Here is a 21,389-nt window from a genome sequence, read left to right as displayed (position 1 = left end):
CATCTAGATCCAGCCCCAGGGTCACGCCATGATGCCACGCACCATCTAGAACACTGTGCGGCATCATGGCATGACGGGGTGGAGTCATGCTGTTGAGCGTGCAGACACTGCACTGTGACTCCACCCACAAGCCAGCAGTTTGTGCCCATCTGTACCAGGCCTGAGACTCCTATGCATGTTGCTTTTCTTCCAGAAGTACATATATGCATTTATATATCTGTGTAGGTATATATGTGTCCTCCTCCACACAAAGAGTGGATGTTCTGCAAGAATTTCACAAGAAGACTTGTCTACCATTGAGAACTTCCTTGGGCAGCACCTAGCCCTCTCTTGGCACCACTTACCTATTAAATAATATCAATTTGTTCTGTTAACCATTATGAGAATTGAATGGGCTGTGAAACTCAAAAACAATTGCTGATGGCTGTAGGGTTATTTGTCTTTGATAGCACCAGTCCATACAACAAATTGAGCTAGTGGACAATAAACAAGTCAACAAATAAATAAATCCACAATGCAGAGCTTTGGGACTGTTTTTGCTTTTGCACGATCCTAATGAAAACCAAGTGAATTCAGTTGAGCTCTAGTTGGGAGGTTAAAAATTGACAGCCAGCAACAAATTGAATCCTTGTATTTTGTGTGTGCATGTGTGTGTGGCTGTGTGTGTTGTGCCATGCTGGCTTCAACGAAAGCCAAGCCCTGTCCAATATCAGCAGTAGACTAATACACTGAGAGTACTTAGAGTGGGTTATGAAACTGTCCTTTGTCTTCTTTCATAGGACTGTCTCACTGCATTTTCCCCCCTCGTTGTTTGTTTGTTTGCAAGAGCAGAGCAAATGATTTGCCGAGTCCATTAATCACGCTTTAAGCCATGACACAAATTCTGACGCCTTACCTGTGGCTAAAAATACACTGAAGCCTACGGATTTTGCTCGAAACTGTCAATGCCTATATTTAGGCCTTTCCCAGCAAGGCCATAATGAAACTGTGTTTTCAGGGGTTCAGACCCAGCAGACTCTGCCATTAATTTGGAGTTAGTTAAATTAACAACATTTAGTAGTGACCTGTCAATCTCTGAGCTCCAGGAAATTGCACCTTGAGGCTACTAATATTGCCGATTTTTTTCCACTGGGCTGCGTGTGTATGTGAGGGTGTCTATTTCTCTCTGCCGCCACGACTTTTTTGCTGGGCCTTCAGAATCGGTGCACCTTTATAGCTCTGCTATGTCCACAGCACTTACATTATCATTTATCCTGGCCTCCTTTAAATTTCCCCAGGGGTTTTTCTCCCCTCTTGTATAGTATGGCTGCTCAATGAAAACAGTTGTGTAGTTTTGTATTTATTTGTTTATATTTCTGTGATGGTTCGTGACTGGGGGGGGGAGCCCAAGGGTGACAGGGTTTGGAATACATGATTGACGGCTGAAGCAACATTCATTAGGCATGACAAATCTACAGGAAAACACAGCCTTGAGTGTTCTAAATAGCAGTGTGTTTTTTTTTAAAGGCTAAACTAATTTTTCATTGACTTCATCTGTAAATAAATGCAGGCTGATGGCATGTGAGGGCAATCATAAATTAGTATTCATTTCCTGTCATTAATACCAACATGCCTATGAACACAGAGAATATGAATGTATAACCACTTAATTTCCATTTTAAAATACCATACGTATCACTATGTTTGTAAAAATTTGGCTTTTCAGTCTGGCATAAAGGCCAGCCCTGCATGCATGTCCTCACTGAACAGGGAACAGAACTCACCAATAGATTCTGCTTATTTCCTTCCCTTTCTTCCTCCAGCAGTTGAATTTGGGGTGTGAACAGCCATGACTCTCTTTCACACTACACAGTGCTAGCACTTTGATTCCACGTTTCTGGCCATGGCTCAATCCTGTGGGATCCTGGGGGATTTGCAGTTTCATCAGAGGTATTAGAGATGCTCTATGGCTAAGTATTCGAAATATTTCATGCAACTAAAAATTCCAGGATTCCATGGCAATTAAAGTGCTATCAGTGTTACAAACTGTGTGAAAGAGGCTGATTACATACCCATTAGATAGCTAAATTAGAACTGCCAAGAAAGAGTAACTCAGTTGTTGTTTTTTTTAAATGCAGTAATTTGAAGACAAATAGGCTCATGGAGTGAGAGCCTGCATAGTATAGTGCAGTGATGGTGAACCTTTTAGAGACCAAGTGCCCAAGCTCAGTGGCATTCCCACACCGGGTGTCATCAGGTAGCAGGGGCAGGACCTCTGGGGGCAGGACCTCTGCCTTCTGCGGGTGGGACTTCTGGGGGGAAGACCCAAGGCATACTCTCTCAGCCTCAGGTTAGCAATAGCAAATCCATCTCTGATGAAACTTGCCAAGAAAACTCCATGATAGGTTCACTTTAGGGTCACCATACGTCAGAAACGACTTGAAGGTACCACTCATACAAGTCACATACTTTCAGCCTCAGAGGATAGTAATGAATAACCCCCTCTGATGAATCTTGCCCCGTAATAGTTTCACCTCAGGGTCACCAGGAACCGGCACTCAGAAGGGAGGGAGGGTGCTCTGGGCCCATATGTTGGATACGACTTGGAGGCACAAAACAACAACAACAATAAGCATAATAAAGCACAGAAGGCACAGTGCAAGAACAAGAACAAAGAGAGCCAGTGGTTTGAGCATGCGACTATGGATACCAGAGCTCAAATCTCAGCTTGGCATTGAAACCCTTGGGAAAGTCACATACTCTGAGCCTCAGAGGAAGGCAATGGCAAAGCTCCTCTGAAGAAATTCTCATGGCCATGAAACCCACTGGGAGACCTTGGGAAAGTCATACTCTCTCAGCCTCACAGGAAGGCAATGACAAACCTCCTCTGAAGAAATTCACATGGCCATGAAACCCACTGGGAGACCTTGGGCAAGTCACACTCTCTGAGCCTCAGAGGAAGGAAATGGCAAACTTTCTTTGAAGAAACTCACTTGGACATGAATCCTACTGGGGGATCTTTGGCAAGTCACACTGTCTCAGCCTCAGAGGAAGGCAATGGCAAACCACCTCTGATGCAACTTGCCAAGAAAACTCCATGATAGGGTTGACTAGTGCACTGGGAGACCAAGGTTCAAATCCCTGTTTAGTCATGGAGATCATGAAAAGTCACACACCCAGTCTCAGAGGCAGGGGCCATACTAGAAGGTGTGAGGGGTGCAGGCCAATATTCCCCAAACAACTGCCTTTTGGCAGAAATGGCCTGTGGTGTTCATCAGCGTCCCTTTGAAACACTGAAGAGATGGTGTGAGTGGGACAAGGCTCTGTGGGAAGAGAAAAAAGAGGCCCCAGGTTTTAAAAAATTAATTTTTAAATTAAATTAACTTGTAATTTAAAACAAAATTGTGTGTGTGTGTGTGTGTATGTTCTTTTCAAATTTTCTTTCAAAATATCACATTTTATCATGTTTTCACTAACCACATGAAACAATGCACACATAAATATATTTAGTCTGTGTGTATGGTATTGCAATTAGAGATGTGAAGGCCCAGAAAAAACCGGGGGGGGGGGGGGGGGAAAAAAAAGGGAAAATGGGGGGGGGGGGGGGAGGAATGAAAAAAGGAAAAAAATTATGGAATGTTTTATTCACATCTTCACATCTCTAATGGTAATTTAAATGTACAATTTTAATTTTAATTTTGCTAGTTGTTTATGTCGCAAGTATTACCATTATATTCCGTGATATATGAGAATTATGATTTATGAGTAACTAGCATAAAAACATAACCTTGGGGTCATCACAAGACAGAAATGACTCAAAGGCAACCAACAAGAACAAGTAGCTCTATCCTTACATATAGTGGGACCATCCCATTTGTGTGGCTTTGATTCTGGACCACCACCCACCCACCCACCCTCCAGATGGGGAAAAAGTGGGAGCTCAAGCCTCTGATGCTCAATAGGAGGTGACATGTGTATGTCCATGTCAGCACAGCTGTGTGCATGCACTTCCATTGACCAATATGGGGTGGAGCAATCTGTGGGAGCTCCAATCCATGGGTGGCTAACCTGCTGATTAAATGGGCCCACTGCAATCACTTCCCCCCCACACACACTGATTTGCTTCCATAATTCTTTGATTCTTCATTGCTTAGCTGTAAGAGGAAATCCCACTGAACTCAATGGGATTTCTGATCAGAAATACACAGGATTGTTGGATTTATTTTAAATTCCTGCCTCCCACCTTCATCTCTCACCCTTGCCCACACACAAATGTTGCATGGAATGTATTTTCCTCTGTTCAGTCTACTTTTGAAGGAAACATCTTAAAGTTCTACAAGACATTCTTATGTATTTCACTAGTTTGCTGTGGAAAAAATGAGGCAAACAATTTAGGCGTACATGACAGCTTCCAAATGGTCTGCCATGGTTTCAATGGCGACAAGTGACTATTTGGCATCAGAGGACTCTATTCGCAGCATAACCCTGTGCACATATACTCAGGAGGGGCTTATTTAGCTCCACTTTTAGTTCTACTCAATTCAGATCATTTTAATCAGCTGAATTTAGACTAAAACGGAGGCTGCATGTACTGTACATGGCTTCAGATCTTGCATGTGATTAGCCTTGATTTGAGACCTGGGCTTATATTAAAATAAGGACGGAAGCTTTTACTATTTGAACTGAAATTAGTAGAATCTACTTTAAGAACTACAACTCCCAACATCATTCACTAATGACTATGCTGGTCGTAGTTTTAGTCCAGTATCATCTGGAGGGCTATATTTTCACCACTTTGTCATGTGGAACAGCTCATTTCATAATGTTTCTGCCTGTACTTGTGATAAATCTAAATCTAAATTCACTCAGAGGGCTGAGTATAGTTTGAGCAATTTCTCCTCTTTTCAGTATTTTAAAGGAATTAAATGTGTCTAAAATTCAAGGTGTTGATGGGTTTGAAAGAAATAAAGTATCATACTGGAAGTTGATATTTAGTATTCTGTGTCAAAATAATCAGCAATGCCACAGATTCAGTTATTGTTATTATTTAAGTACTAGTAAAAAATAAAAAATTTAAAACAAAGTTTGCAAATGTGACAATTTTAATCCAATGGTTAGTCACAATTAAATCCAATCAAATACTAAATCTAATTGCTAGTCCAAGTCAACGCTTGAGTAGGCACACTGAGTTAAGGGGAACTCAATACTCATGCATATTATACTGTGTCTATTGTAGTCATGGCTAGCAACTGGATTTAGGACTACATTTTAAATTTCTGTGAAATGTTATTCTGCCCTAATGGACTGCTCTCTGTAAATCACTATTTTGAATCACAGGGGATTAACTCTATGAAGCAGCATTCAGTACAAAGTATGGCAGTGTCTGGAGGGCTACATTTCCCCCAGTTTGCTGAAACATCACATGCAGTGCGATAAAAAGACTGTTTCACAATAGGTGTATGCAGGTTCCAAGTTGAAGAAAGGAATCAAAGAATTGATGGTGGGAGGAAACATTAGAGGATATACAATATATCTAAGGCTTGAGACACACTGGCCAAAAGCAGCATGCCGGTGCCGAAACTAGGGTTCCAGAGCACATTGCAACTGCACGCTCCGGAACCCTAGTCCGTACGGGCAGCGGCATCATGGCAGTGTCCTGTCCACATGGGCGCCGCCTTGATGACACTGCCGCTGCACAACATCTGCATGTTGCTGCATGTTGCCAGTGAGTGCCAATGGTGCACTCAGGATGTACGCAACATACCACAAAAAGAACCTGGAAGAACCGGGTTCTTTTTACTGTGGAGGGATGCTGCATGGTTTGGTGGCTGTGGTGTCCTTCCGCCGTTAAAATGGGCGACTTCAGCCCGCCGTTTTGGGGAGGTCTGTACTGCCCCTAAGGATAATATGATGTGCCTTTCACCTGTGATCTTCTCCCACATTTTGCTGCCCATGCTTTGAAATAATCGACAGGTGTCCCCAGGTTAGATGGCAGCCAACAAGAGGCCTATTTCATTGGGATGACCTAATTTTATAGTATTACTTTAGAACTGTTAACTTGGGGCCTTAACCAAGTGGGCCTTTGGTATCCACTGGGGCTTGGTTCCAGGACCTCCTGTGGATACCAGTATCCATGGATGGTCAAGTTCCATTAAATACAAAGACATACTAAAATGGTGTCCCTTATATAAAATGGCAAAAGTAAGATTTGCTTTTGGGAATTTATAATTTTTTGAACATTTTCAAGCCATGGATGGTTGAATCCATGGATAAAGAATCCGTGGAAACAGAGGGCTAATTGTAGTTCTAAATGGTCCAATTCTTTTGGGCAGTTGTGGCTAAGCTATTATACTGCTTTGCTCTTGTTGTTTGATTGTGCCACTGGTGTTTCCCTCTCTGGTTTCAGGAACTTTCAAACTGTTGTCATTTGTGTTGCTTAACTTTTTTGTAGCCATGGTTTTCATTGTGGCTATAATCTGTTTTAGAAGTTGCACTAAAAGGCAAGATAGGAATGTGTTAAAATGAATGCCAAGAATTTTAGGATGCAGAATTATGGGACGAGTTTGGACTTGTTTAAGAGGTCACATCATTGATTCACCACAGTGCCAAAGTCTGGGCTGATTCAGCAGAATCACCTCATATGGTGGTGGTGGGGGGGGGACAGTATATTTTAAAAGTGATGCCTATCTTCCCATAGATCAGATCTACACTATGTATGACCCAGGGCCCTAACCATGTGTTGCGGCTTGCCTGGCTGTTGACGGCCACTTAATGTCCTCAGCACTAGGCAGGTAGCTGAATTTGTGGGGGCCCTTGTTGGGTGCCATACTTGGCTTGTTGCTTAAGAACTTAAAAAGCTCTGCTTTGGCAGCACTAGTCCCACTGTGTTTAACTAGAAGCCTCTAGAGAGGATGAATATTAGATCATCTTCTCCCCAGCACTGATTGTTCATGTTTCTGAATTTGGAAGTTGCATATGTCCCTGCGTTATTATTAGCCACTTATAGACTTAACATCTATGTATTTATCAATCATCTTTTAAAACTGACTAAGGCCCCATACAGACAGGCCAAAATAAAGCTGCTTCGAGTCACTTTGGAGGTATGCTGTTTAAATGATGCATGCGTACTAAGAGTCTGGAAGTTGTGCCAAAGCTGCACTCCAGTCCTTGGGAGTGTTTTGTGTGGGTTGGGGGGGGGGGGGGTTGCAGGGGAGGAGCACATTCACAGAAGAGTCTAGAATTCATTACTTGCATCACAGCTGTATCAGTCAATGGTTTGTTAATGCAACTAGCCAATATGTGGACTTCATTTCCATCTTGCCCTGAAAACTGATGAAATTCAAGATTCTCCTCAGCGACTTTCTGGCATTTAATACCCTGCTTTTTCCCTCACAGTTGTTGATATGGAAAGCAGGTCAATCCACCTGAACAACTTAGTTGAAGAAGCTCAGCAGCGAGTGGGTGACCTGTCTGCACACGTAATGAGTGAAGGTCTTGGTACAGACAGCTGTGAGAAAGAGAAGCAACTGAAAGCCTGGGAATGGAGATATCGGCTCTACAAACGCATGCAATCAGGCTATGAACATTCCAGTAAGGACAAACTGTGGTAAAATGCATGCATGACACAAACTAACTAGAAGAATAGCTTTGAAGTTTATAGCACAGTAATTTGCAATTATTCTTCAGTAGCATTCATGTTGAGCAGTTAACTTTAATTATATAGGTGGGAAAAAAGAAGAGCAGATAGAGCAATTAGAACAAATGTAAAACAAAGAGAATGGCAAGATTCAAGAATCTTATACAATTGACTTTTTTTTGGAGCTAGTAGGTAGCCATTTTCCATAATCGTACAGAAACATCTGGATTCAGTCCTATTCGTAATCTCAAATCAATGGGATTTACTTGAGTGCTGACTCACCATTCTAAAATTGATTCAATGGGTCTACTCTGTTTGGGATTACCAATAGTGGTCAGGCCTCTGCAGTTATTTTGGGACTGTTTCAATTGTCCCAATTAAAAAGCTGGGTTTGTTGTTGTTGTTGTTGTTTTAGAAATTGTTTTGATCTATTTTTAGAGAGTGTTTCATATCATGTTATCTGTTGGTCATTATGTTAGGAGTTCTGGTGAGCTGTGAGGAGATGTTTTTCATAAATAAATAAATATAATTTTTAAAGTCTATTTTGCTGAAAAAAAGAGGAGCTAATCTTTCCCTGAAACCCAGCTGCCTAATATTTCACATCTACTGCAGTCAGCTTCATCAGATTCACTGCTACTGTTAGGAAAAAAACTTGCCTAAACTTCAGCTTCATGTTTTGTACACTGACAACCTTGAGTAGACAGTACTAGGAGGATCAGTAATATGAACTGGTACAGACATAGTTTACTATGTACAGTCATCCCTCCGGATTTGCAGGGATCCGTTTCAGACCCTCCCACGGATATCAAAATTAATTAATACTCAAGTCCCATTGGCTCCAATGGAGATGTGTGCAAGTAGCTGTTCTGCCATTAGGGACAATGGGACAAGCCCTCCCACTTCCCTTCCTTCTTTCCCTCTTTCCTCCCCCTGCAATGCTTCCCTGGGCTTAGCTTTGGAAGCAGAGACTGGAGCCCCAGAGTCAAGGTTTGAGATTGAGGGCAGAGGTTCCAAGACCCAAGACCCTGTGCTGGCTCCTTCAGCTGAGGGGCTCCAGCCTCCTCCTCCAAAGCCAAGCTGAGGGCAGAAGCCTCCCAGGGGGAGGAAGCTTAGGGGACCAATCGTCTGCCCCTTTCCAGGATGGAGAGCCACCTTGGGAACCAGGCAGCTCTCAGTCCTGGAAAGGGACAGGGTTGGCATGCACACTCTTCCTGGCTAATCCCTCCATCCTGGGCTTTTTTCCTTGAAGAGAAAAAGCTTGGGAGGGAGGAGGAGGAGTGCACCTGAACATGGCAGTGGCCTTGACCTTGTGAATGATTAAAACTGTGAGTGTCAAGGACACAAATGGTGAGGGCTGACTGTATTATAAATCTCCTAATTTCTTGCTTCCTTCTAACAATGACTGGGGTATGATTGATTAAATATCACACTTTGGGGCTGTGCAGACAGTTGCCCCTTTTACAGCCATACCAGGGCCGTGGCAACCACACACTGCAGTCCAGATCTGGCCTTTGCAAGGCATAAAAAGGAGCCAAACAGCATGATAGCCATGGTACTACAGCTTTACGCCACTCCTTTGGCACTGCATTGTGTGGATGCAGTACCAGAGGAGGGCTGTGATGCTGCACGCTGTGCCGTGTGGTGTGGCACATGGCATTACACCACCCTGGGAATGTATCTGGGGCATGTGTCATGCAAATGCTACAGCCCGAGTCCACTCCAACCTGGCCCAAACTGCCGGTCTTCACAGGGTCTTCCTTCTCTATTTGAGCCAGAAGTTTGGTACTGAGGTTTTAGTATTGTCCACATTTACATGTAGTAGGTTAATTAATACTTAATCAGCTAAAAAGCAAATGATAGATCGATTAAAACATTTAATCTTTTATTAATTTACTGTTCTTTTATGACATTTCTGTAAAGTTCCTTTCTCTGTCTTTTCACATCCACTGGTGTTAGTAATTAACAGGAATTAAAAATAACCTAAAGTGTTCCCTCTTTTCCTTTCTTGTTCACCTTAATGTAGAGTTTTCTGGTTTCCTCATACCACTATTTGCGATGCTATCTGTACCAGAATACTGTGGTTTCATTAACCCTCAAAGCCACTATTACAAACTACTGTTAGATCATCATTTTCTTGAGTTCATCATTTCAATTCATTTCTATATTTCTGATCCTCCTCCAAACCATTTAATGTCTGTTGCCAGTGCCCGTGACGGATTCAGTGAAATCATCAATCATTCCTGGAAAAGGAGGAATATAGTTTTCTGGTCCCCCCCCCCAAACCAAATATATTTCAATTGCTGCATTTGAAGCAAACTAAATCTGCAGTCCTATATATAGTTACCTGGGAGAAAGTCTCAATGGCATGAATAAGGACATCTGAATAGACAATTGAGTAACACAACCAATAACCCCTTTTTCACAAGGAGAAAGTATTATTTAAGATGGATATGATTGCTTATTTAACAATAATGTGGACTGAAACTGAAATAAATTAATGAGCTCTTCTGTTTCTTATCTGCCCCCTGACTTACATGTTGGAAGATAGAGGTGCTGCCATTAACCAAAACAGATGAAGCCACCAGAGAAAAGAATATCAGATTGCATGAGCAAGGACTCCTTGTTAGTGTTCAAAAGACAAATACAAACATCTTTAAATCAAAGCTCACAGTAACTAGCTCCAGGGTTTTGACTTGCTTCTTTGATAAGCCAGGGCACTGTTTGAAAGGCATTTGTTCTGCATGAGATACAATATTTTCTCTTTGTTCCCAGGAGTCCCAGAGGCACCATCCAACATCTGCCTCATGGTAACAAGTAGTACATCACTCACTGTCACTTTCCAAGAACCTCATAGCACGAACTCAGCAGTGGTGACCAAATACAAAGGTACTACTGGATTAATTTCTTGACCTTTTGCGCACGCGCGCAAACACATTGTTGTTGTTGTTGTTGATGATTAAGTTTGTTTATATCCTGCTCCCCCACCCCAATTGGGACACAAAGTAGCTTTAAAAAAAAGAACAGTACAATTAAAAATATTCAAAAGTGAACATTAAAATAGAATTAAACTAGTACAATATTAAAACATCACTTATTAAAAGAATAAAATGGAATCAAAAAATAAAAGAGCTTAAAAACATTACACGTTAAAATCGTTAAAAATACTAAAATACATTAAAAAATAAAAATAAAACTACATACATATCCTTAAAACGTCAAAACCCAGTGCAACACAATATTAAGAGCCTAACCTCAACTGTCTGTGAAGGCTCAGCAGTACAAAAATGTTTTACCTTGCTGCTGGAAGCAGCCACCTTGTTGCTACCAAGCAAGCTTGAAAAGGTGGTGGAACAGAGCAGAGAACCTCTCCAGAGGAATTCCCCAGCACTGCCCTCCAGGAAAGAATGAAGCCACTGTAGAACAATATCTCTAAGCCCCATCGCAAAAAGGTGGCTCAAAAGGATACCATGGTCAGTGGTATCAAAAGCCACTGAAGCATCCAGCAGAACCAAAGGGACACATTCCCTTGTCAGAGTAATTATGCCTTTAACAACAGAAAAATATTTTGAGTGATAGATGACATGGAATGAATATTCCATGGGACAGCCACAGACTGCTGAGTCAGGAGCATATGGCATGGTGCAAGGTTACAGCAAGGTTGCATCATGCTGTGTGGCAGTGATTAATGACCACCCTCTTATATAAGTGGACCAAGAGAGTGGTTGCATGCAAGTGACTTGAGTTGATTTGGAGCATGTAGATTAGTTGTTTGGAATGTAGATTAGTTGTTGGAGAGTCAGTGTGTTTATATATTGTATTATATTGTACACATTGCAACTGAAGATAAAGCCTCCAGAACTTTGGATGAATCAACTACATCTGTGAATGTTTCTTTTGAGTGTGAAAAGTGGATAGTACATTGCCAGTACCAATAGCTGGGTGTTTTTTTTTTTTTTTTGTTTTGAACTCTGCTACAATATAGTTTTGGCTGCATTTGGGTAGACTTGTCCTTGCCAACAAGTGGTTATGGGCCCAGTTTCGGCCAGTATACCCCAGTACAGGCTGGTGTTGTGTTGCTGGGGTGACCTTGGTTCCAGAAAAAACTGTTCTACAGAAGTTTTTCATTTTGTTTTTCTCTGTGCTTTTGCAAAAAGCAGGCAGGCAGGTGGTATTTGGCTTGTTTTGCTTTACTTTTGCCTGACTGTTATCTTTGCACTGAAGACAGAACAACTTTCAATAGTTCACAAATCTTTTGTTTGTTTTTGTTTCTGTGGAAGTGTTTTGGAATAGCCTGTATACATGGCTGGCAACAGAGGAACTTTAAGTTTTGAGAAATTAAATGGCTCCAATTACCATGCATGGTCCGTTATGACATAAATTTTTCTAATTAGAGAGAATTTGTGGGACTATAGAAAATCCTCTGGACAACCGAGAAGTGATAATCAACAACAAGCTGATAATAAGGTGAGAGCTACAATAATATTGTCATCAGAGCCAAGTCAGCTAGTGTATGTGAAAAGTATGACCACAGCATTAGAATGCTGGGCAAGGTTAAGGGGTGTTTACCTGAGAGATTCTTGTGTGCCTTAGATTATTTTAACCAAAAGACTGTATAATACCAAACTGAAAGTCGGCGATGATGTCAAGGATCATCTAGACAAAATCAGGACTCTGTTTGTTGAGCTGGAAAACAGAGGAATTAACTTTCCAGAGGATCAAAAGTTCTGTATAGTTCTAGGCAGCCTGAATGAATGTTGGTTTCTGCTGTACAGTTTGCAGAGTTTACCTGAAGGACACTGGACAGAGGAATGTTGTCCAGTATCCTATGCAGGTCATCCATCAAGGCAACCAGTGGTGTCTCTGTTCCATTACCAGGTCTGAAACCAGACTGAAATGGATCAAGATAATTCACCTCATCCAGGAACCCCTGGGGTTGAAAAGCCACCACATGTACATGTCACTTGTCCAAAAATGGGATGTTGGAGACCAGACTATAGTTATCTAGTACTATAGGATCCAGGGAAATTTTTTTCAAAAAAGGTCTTACCACAGCCTTCTTCAGGTGTGTTGGGACCATGCCTTGCTGTAAAGAGGCATTAATCACTCCCCTTACCCACTCGGCCAGTCCTCCTCTGGCATAATTAGCCATGAAGGGCAAGGGTCTAATATACATCGGATGACTCTTACTTCTCCAAACATCCTGTCCACTCCAGGAAAATATCCAACAATACTAGACAAGCAGGGGCCAAGGTTGTCTCCAGCAGAACTGTATCAACTCTGGCATCTAAGTCAGAGGAAATCCAATGGATTTTATCTGCAAAATGGTGGGAAAATTCTTCACAACGAACTGTTAAGTGATTTCCATTCTCCTCTGGACCAGATCATAACAGATCCTTGGCCATTTGAAACAGCTCTATTGAGCTGTTCTGTGCAGCTCCAGTGGTTTTAGCAAGAAAACCATTTTTGCTGCCTTTATTGCTCCACCACAAGCCTTCAGATGATAGCCTGTTTTTAGTTGGACTCATTCTGAGTTTTCTGCCACTCTAGTCTCCATCTTGTTCATTCACTGCTGTCAGTTCCTTGGAAAACCAAGGGGCTGGTTTAGCTCCATTCCATGAAATGGAACACTTGAAAGTAATCGTGTCAACTGTCCTGATCATTCAACTACCCTGATCATTCCCCATTCCAGAGGTCAACCAGGGTTTCAACAGGATTACCTGCCAAAGGAGCAGGAAACTCTCTAAGAGCCATCAGGAACCTGTCCGCCTCCATAAGCCTCCTGGGGTGGACCATCTTAATGGGTCCACCACCCCTGATGAGGTTCTGAGCCCCAACAACTCTAAACCTTACCAGAAATTGATCTGTTCATGACAACAGAGCAGTAGAAAGCTCCTCAGATATCCACCATCCTGCCCCCATGTAGAAAACAAGGTCTAGAGTGTCCCTAGCAGCATGACCATAAGTGTGAGTACTGGTTGGTGCAGCTGCCTGCCTTCTAGGATTAGGGGTGGTGGTGGTGATGATTTGTGATAACTGCAACAATGCCTCTTATTCTATAACCAGCTTCAAAATGGAGTTGAAGACCATCCTGTTCAGAGAAGCGTTCCCAGACATTGCGTGATTGTCACTTGCTATCTGATGTTCTTTTTGTTGCCTGTTTTATTGAACCATTTCCTGTATTGCTATGTGTTTTATTTGTATTATCCTATCATTTCTTAGATTGTACGCCATAGGCAGGTTTACTCTTTTGTATTTATTGTTTTTATGTACAACGCTGTGCAAATCTACAGTGCTATATAAATAATAATAAATGACCATAAATACTGCTTCATGTAGCTTCCTGCCTTCTAGGATTGCAGGGTAGGGGTAGTTTGTGATCATTGCAGTGATGCCATGACCATAAATGTGAATACCAATTGAAGCCACTTCTGGCTTCTGAGATTGGGAAGGATTTGTGATAGTTGCAACAATGCCATGACCATAAACAATATTTACAATGTCAAAAGTCTTGCTTACAATATCATAAATACTGAAAAGGCTTTCAGCCCAGGTTTGTTGCTTCTGATCAATTATATAAATTCATATAGCATAACAGACAGAAAAAACACTTCCATGTGTATAGATTAATTGAGTGACTAATGATATTGTGACTATCTTATGCATCAGGTAGAATATATGGTAAGAGATGTTTTGAAGGGACATGCCTGCAGGGAACGGTTGAATTAGAAGGATAGGTGTATTAAAGACCTTTAGACCCCTTCTCTTTTTACCATTCCTTGTGATATAAGATTAATATCTGGTGGGTATCCAGGCTTAATAGCTCAGGAAATTGTGGTCCACAGTTTGTGAGTAACACTGCATAGATGTTTGCACAAGACTGTATAATTACCATACATATGTTTTGCTAAAAAGCCTGATCTTAGCTAGCAAGATAGAACTCATCCTCCAAAGGAATAAAGACCTGGAATGAACACAGTCATGTAGACACAGAGGGTGTTTTGATATCTAAAATAGGCTATATAAATGGGTCTAAAATACAAACAAAATGAAATAATGATCTGATGTATAATATAATATCCTAAACAGTGCATACCTATTCTGGGTTGTAGGTATGTCATCCAGAAGACTACATGGGTATAGAACAGGAAGGGGGAATATATGGGCATTCCAGATGTTTTGCAGCAATTCCTATCTTTCTGAGCCAGTATAGACAATAGTGAGGAAATATGGGACTTGGAACCTAGCAACATTTGAAGGGGCACATATTCCCCATTCCTGACATGGAAAATGATAGTTTATTCACCAGTGAAAACAGAGAATAATAGTAACTGTTTAGCAATATGTAAATTCAAGGTTTGTAATCAAGTTCTGTTGTTGACCTTTATCTAGACGTAAAGCTCCGAAAACAAGTTCTAAAAGACATGGAAGTTTTAAAGCCCAATGCTACCTTGTTCCAATGAAGTTTTTCAGGACTTCATTTCCAAAGGTCAGAATAAGGAAAAGCTGGATGACCAAGAATTTATTCCAGTGGAACACTGGCCTCGTACAGACGAGACCTGAATGACCCTCGTCACATGCTAGGGTTGCCTCAGGGCGAAGCGTGCACACGCCCCACAACCCTAGAACGTGATGGCGGCATAATCATGGCAGCTTCCCATGATGATGTCATGCATGCGCTGCATCCAAATGGCACAGTGCATGCGTGACGTCTCCGCGCCTCCCCAGGCCGCTTATGGCAACCTGGGAAAGGTGTGGGAAAGAGCTCCGAAATGAAGCTCCTTTTGGGTGCCGCCTCATTCCCGCAGCAACTAAACGGCCCAGCCTCTTTCTCCCATGGCTGCACCTGTTGGGGTGTCCTGGGGCATGAAGCCCCAATGACACCCCTTTTTGGGACCATGGAGAAGCAGCATTTTGCCACTTCTCCGTAGTCCCAAAAAGTGCCGGATTGGGGCCTCTGGGCTGCCAGTGAATCTGACCTGGCCCCAATACGTGGTGCAAAGGGGTGGCTGTACCACACCTTTGATTCAGGACTTTTCAGTGTGGGCCAAATAAAACGGCCTTCCCTTACTTTCACAGTGAGCTGCCCAGAGAACTCGGGCCTTATCCCCAAATCAGGTGCAATCAATCCAGGCAACACAGAGCCCTATCAGCACTGAACTCACATTATATCAGCCTTAAAATGGATTTTAAAATGTCACTGTTTGCTCCAGATTTTGTGAAAACTCTGGTGTTTCTTACCACCATTTCCCACAATGTCTGGGCCAATTACCAGCCCAGAACAGTGACAGGAAAGGTTTTTCCCTCCTCAAAACCACAACTTGATCTGAGGTCAGAAATAAGGTACCCAGCCATGTGATCAATTGTAAAGGGTAGAGCTGGGCACCTTGTTTCTAACCAAACATCAAGCTATTGTGTGCTATTGATGGCGGTGCAAAGCAACACAGCAGTGACACATGTGGACATCTAAATGATGTCACTGCAGAGTGCCCAGGTGATAGGGGAACTCCAGGGTGGCTCTGGGGGCAGAATAGTAGTCTATTTGGAGGCTTGTACCTGGCGTAGGCCAGTAGCATCACTGGTGCAAGCAGTGCGAACCACATCAGGTGATACCTCACAAAAGGGATGATACCCTGGTGGGGTCCTCCTCCCACTGCCACTCCCCTCTCTGGAGCCCTCTTGCATTGGGTATCTCCAAGCCTGGTGATGTCAGTGGTGTAGATTCGCCCTCAAATTTGGAGCAACCAACTTGGATCAAGTTCTGAGCAGTCAAATGATGAACTGGGTCCAAACCCAGATCACCAAACTGGCCCCCTGAAACCAAATTGGCCCCCAACCATTTGAGTAGCAGGTGTGCCATGTCCCTCTTCAAACACTCCTATACAGCTGCTATCCCAGAGAAAGACACAACAGGGATCATGCCAGTTCCTTTCCCTCTTATTCTTTTCTCAACTAGCTGCATTTGACAACACCAGCGTTCTTGACCTACTTTTACTTCTCAAATCTAACTCTAGGATACTTCAGTTAAAGAACATAGTGAGGTGGTAGGGTGGGAAAACTAACGTTTAGGAGATTTAAGTTTTGTTTGGCTTTAGCTTCATTATATAAGCTATTTACTTTGCTTTCAAGCTGTAAAATGTTTTGAATAAATGAGAGAATCATATGAGGTAAGGGTCAAGCACTGCCCTCCTTTCTGCTCCTTTCCTGCTCTAAAGGCACTTTGAAAGAAGAAAGAACTATTAAAGCTGTGTTACATATGGCCAGGGTATAAAAGGTAACTTGTCCCCATAGGGATTAATCTTTGGTTTACATTTTGGCTGCTTTATTTATGCATAATTATTGCAACATATTTTTTATCTTTAAAAGCTCTGTGTTCAGGAAGAGCCTTGATGATGTTTCACATTAAAATAATGTCATACTATTATGAGCATTATAATGCATTAATAAGACTATTAATAATTAATAGGTCAGATGGATAAATATTAATTAAGCATCTTTCTACCAAACTACAATTCACAGTTTTAAAAGCATCAAGTGTTTTGGATAGCATGCTTCTCTTATTAATCACATACGTGGTTTTCTGTATTCCCAGTAAACTGAGTTGGACTGAATAGATATGGTATTGTTGGTCACTCACTTAAAACCAACAGATGGGAAAACATTTCTGTGTGTCACCATTTAAGCTGGAGGTTAGTGGCATTGTCCCTGTGTTATCTCCCACAGGCTCCTGTATTATGTGAATTTTTAAGCTGCATTTGTTTTAACCTTTGTAAGCCACCTTGAGTCTCACACTAGGAAAGGGTCACTAGATGGATAAATGAGAGAGAGAGAGAGAGAGAGAGAGAGAAGGAAGGAAGGAAATAATAGGGCTTTGGCCTCCCCACATGTCTCCTCTGCCTTTCCAGGACTACCTTTGAGTCCCACGTGAGTTGAGAGCATTCTTCAGAGGAAAGGGAAGGGATCTACTAGATAAAGAGCTGGGCTCTTCTGTTTTCCAACCAGCCCAAACAGAAGGGGCCAAAAAAAAAAGTGTGCCTGGTACTTTTTGGAAACTGGCAGGAGCAGAGCAAGGATCAAGAGGGTAGGAAAGCCAATGAGAAGGATGCCATGAGAGGAGAAACCAATGGGGCAGAGAAAAACAGTAGAACATCCAGTGAAAAACAGTAGGACATCCAGGGGAAAACTTCATATTCAAAGAATTACATTGTTTTAGCATCACTAGTTTGTCATTCTGTGAAACAGATGCACCGTTGCAGTAGTCAGTGTGATTGCTCAATCACATTGGCAGCCAGTTTGTGATTTTTGTGACAGTTTCAACAACACTTTCACAAACTCCCAAACATCCTCACAGATGCAGGAAGGTTACATAGCTCTGTTTTAAGCCATGGGTACCATGGCTCATCCTACAGAGGAAAAGGACAAATTATATCCTCTTCATTCTAGATACAAAAACCATCTAGGTTGGCGGGTGAGGATTACTGCAACATGGCAACAGAATAGCATCCTCCAGACCAGCAGGCTAATTGAAGTGAGTTGGAAGCACACTCAACTCTGTCCTTTAAGAGGCCACTGTCAGAACAGAACACAGAGAAGCAGAGTGGTTCCCAGTTGGCAAAGGGGTAAGACAAGGTGGAATCCTTTCACCCTAGCTGTTCAACCTATATGCAGAACATATTGTAAGAAAAGCAGGCTTGGAGACAGAAGGAGGAGGAGTGAAAATAGGAGGAAGGAATATCAACAATCTAAGATATGCAGATGACAATAATTCTAGCAGAAAACCTCACAGACTTGGAATAATTGTTAGGGAAGATCAAGGAAGAAAGTGCAAAGACAGACTTACTGTTGAACATAAAGGGAAAAAATGCCCATGGAGAATCTACATAAATTAAACCTAGACAATGAAGAACTAGAATAGTAAAAGAGTCCTCATACCTGGGATCAAACATTGATAGGAATGGAGGCTGCAGCCAGGAAATCAGAAGAAGATTAAGAATAGGGAGAGTGGCTATGAAAGAACTAGAAAAGATCCTAAAATGCAAAGATATACAACTGAGCACAAAAGTTAGAATCATACAAGCCATTCTATTACCTGTTGCCATGTATTGATATGGGAGCTGAGCAATTAATAAAATGGGAAGAAAGTCAATTCATTTGAGATGTGGTGATGGAGAAGACTTCTGAGGATTCTGTGGACAGCCAAAAAGACAAACAAATGGGTCCTAGAGCAGATCAATCCAGAAATCTGAGGCTATCGTACTTTGGGCACATCATGAGAAGGCACAACTCACTGGAAAAAACAATAATGTTAGGAAGGTTGGAGGAAAGTAGAAAGAGAGGATGGACTCTATTAAGGAGGTAGCAGGTATGAATTTGCAGTAACTAAACAGAGTAGTGGAGGGCAGGGAGTCTTGGAGATGTTTCATTCAAAGGATTGCCACTCGAAGGCAGTTAAAAAACAAAAGTTACCAAAAAGGCAACTTTTTATAGGAAATTGTGTTACCTGTGTTTTCTGAGGTGAAACCTCTGAGGCATTTCCCAAATAATATGCATTTTTTATTGTCTTCCTTGGTGATTCAGTCCTGCAAAAGTTGGATCAAATGATTCTGCTGATGTGTAAGAGATGGCTGACGAGGAGAGTGGTAACCGATCAAGCACCTAATCCCAGACTAGACAGATCTGACAGTGAGAAAATCTCCTCTGCTATGTCATTATGTATGTCATTATATAACACTAAAGGCCTGTTACAGACTGCCAAAATAAAGCTGCTTCAGGTCTCTTTGGAGGTATGCTATTTAAATGATGCATGGGTCCTAAGAGTCCAGAGGTCGCGCCAAAGCCACACTCCATTCCTAAGCACTGGAGAGCAGCTTTGGTGCAGCTTCCGGATTCTTAGGGTGCATGCATCATTTAAATAGCATACCTCCAAAGAGACCCGAAGCAGCTTTATTTTGGCAGTCTGTAACAGGCCTAAGTGACATTTAAAAGATCACTGTTTTTGTTTGCTTTTGCCTCCCTGAGTTCTCACTCAGAGGTCCTGGCCAGTTGCTGTGGCTTTTGATTTCCATCCTTCAATTCAAAGCTAGGTCTTTTGTTAGGGAAAGTGGAGATTTTGCTGCTGAAGAGGCCCCATACTGAGGAGAGAATTTCTTTGATCCCTGAATATTATATAGGAGTATTTTAATAAGAATGGAAGGATTTACAGAGGAAAGTTGAAGGGGAACTAGTTCTAAGTACTAAATGTGCCTTACTGAAAAAAGTCTCTGGATTTTTTTGTTTTAACTTGTTTGCTCTTTTATAATATTCTAAGGTCCTTAAGTTAAAGTATTCCATTTCATGGAAGGCTTATACAGTATCAGAATTGCTTCTTATCGGAAGATGCTGTGAAAATTTTCATGTCATCAGACTGGGTTACAGGTGGGTCAGGAGCAGCGGAAGAGCCTGTGTATATGCATTTGAGAGAAGTTGTTTGAAGCCATATGAACTTGAGAATGATAAGCAAAAATGGTTTCTGAGTCAGTCTCTGGGGCTCTATTGACAGCACCAGTTTGTGTATTGCCAGATCATAGATGGTACTGTTAAATGTAGGAAGAGGTCTTCACCTGAATTCACAATGTTGCAAATTTCTCAGTAGATATAATACAAAGAAAATTCATTAAATGTCTTATACAGTGGTACCTCGGGATACGAAATACCCAGGTTACGAAATTTTCGGGATACGAAAAAATCCCATAGGGAATTATTGTTTCGGGTTACGAATGTTTTTTCGGGTTACGAAAAAACTTTTGGTGCTTTTTTCGGCTTTTTCGCACGGAATCGCGGCTTTTCCCCATTAGCGCCTATGGCAATTCGGCTTACGAAGGCTTTTCGGGTTACGAAAGCGGCCGCGTTACGAATTAATTTCGTAACCCGAGGCACCACTGTAAGTTTATTAGAATGTGAATTGAAGGAGGTAATTTTTAAAAACTGGCTTTGCTGCAATTAGAATTGTCATTGAAAGTTCAATGAAAGTGAGATTCAGAATACACTGCTCCCTCGGGTTACGAAATTAATTCGTTCCGCGGCCGCTTTCGTAACCCGAAAAGCCTTCGTAAGCCGAAATGCCATAGGCGCTAATGGGGAAAAGCCGCGATTCCGTGTGAAATAGCGCCGAAAAGCACCAAAAAATTTTTCGTAACCCGAAAAAACATTCGTAACCCGGAACAATTATTTCCTATGGGATTTTTTCGTATCCCGGAAATTTCGTAACCTGGGTATTTCGTATCCCGAGGTACCACTGTAGATGCTTTTCTCTGGATAAAAATGTCTGATAAATCTTGAAAGAGAACAAAAGAGATACCGCGGATAACAAGGTCCCACTGAAATAACTATGAAATAATAATTTTTGAATAACAATAAAACTTAACTGTAGCAATGCAGATTGTTGTAATATTCCAAATTGTTAGGTATTCTAAAAATGACTTATTGTTGCTGCTGTTGTATCAAGTGGGATCTACAGCAAAATGCACTGGTATCCTTGCTTTTAAAGTGGATTATTTATCTAAGTGTCCGATTCTAGCAGGCATTCTCTCTAATTAGGACATGGTACTATGACCCTGCTTTTTCTAAATGACAGTAAATCTTCTGTGGCTACTCGACATGGAGGGGTTGAAATGGATCTTATTGGGGAGTCCTACAAATACTGGGGTTTGGCAGAGTATGCAGAAACCTTGCTTCTGTCTCTTAGTAGTGTCATTATAAACTTGATTGCTGTTCACCATTTGAGTTTACAAGTAGAGAG

The 21,389-nt window shown here is 41.8% G+C and overlaps 1 protein-coding gene across 1 annotated transcript in view; it reads left to right on the top strand.

Moving 5' to 3' along the window:
- Positions 1 to 21,389, top strand: part of ANKFN1 (ankyrin repeat and fibronectin type III domain containing 1) — a 133,514-nt gene that overhangs the window by 13,494 nt on the left and 98,631 nt on the right. Inside the window, exons 3-4 of the mRNA XM_042453477.1 lie at positions 7,375 to 7,569; positions 10,388 to 10,501. Of these exons, the coding sequence (XP_042309411.1) occupies positions 7,375 to 7,569; positions 10,388 to 10,501 (309 nt within the window). The remainder of the gene's footprint in view (positions 1 to 7,374; positions 7,570 to 10,387; positions 10,502 to 21,389) is intronic.

This window comes from Sceloporus undulatus, chromosome 2, assembly GCF_019175285.1.
Source record: "Sceloporus undulatus isolate JIND9_A2432 ecotype Alabama chromosome 2, SceUnd_v1.1, whole genome shotgun sequence".
Taxonomy (NCBI): Eukaryota; Metazoa; Chordata; class Lepidosauria; order Squamata; family Phrynosomatidae; genus Sceloporus; species Sceloporus undulatus.
The sequence above is the reverse complement of the archived record's forward strand: the minus strand, read 5'-3'. Positions and strand labels throughout refer to the sequence as shown.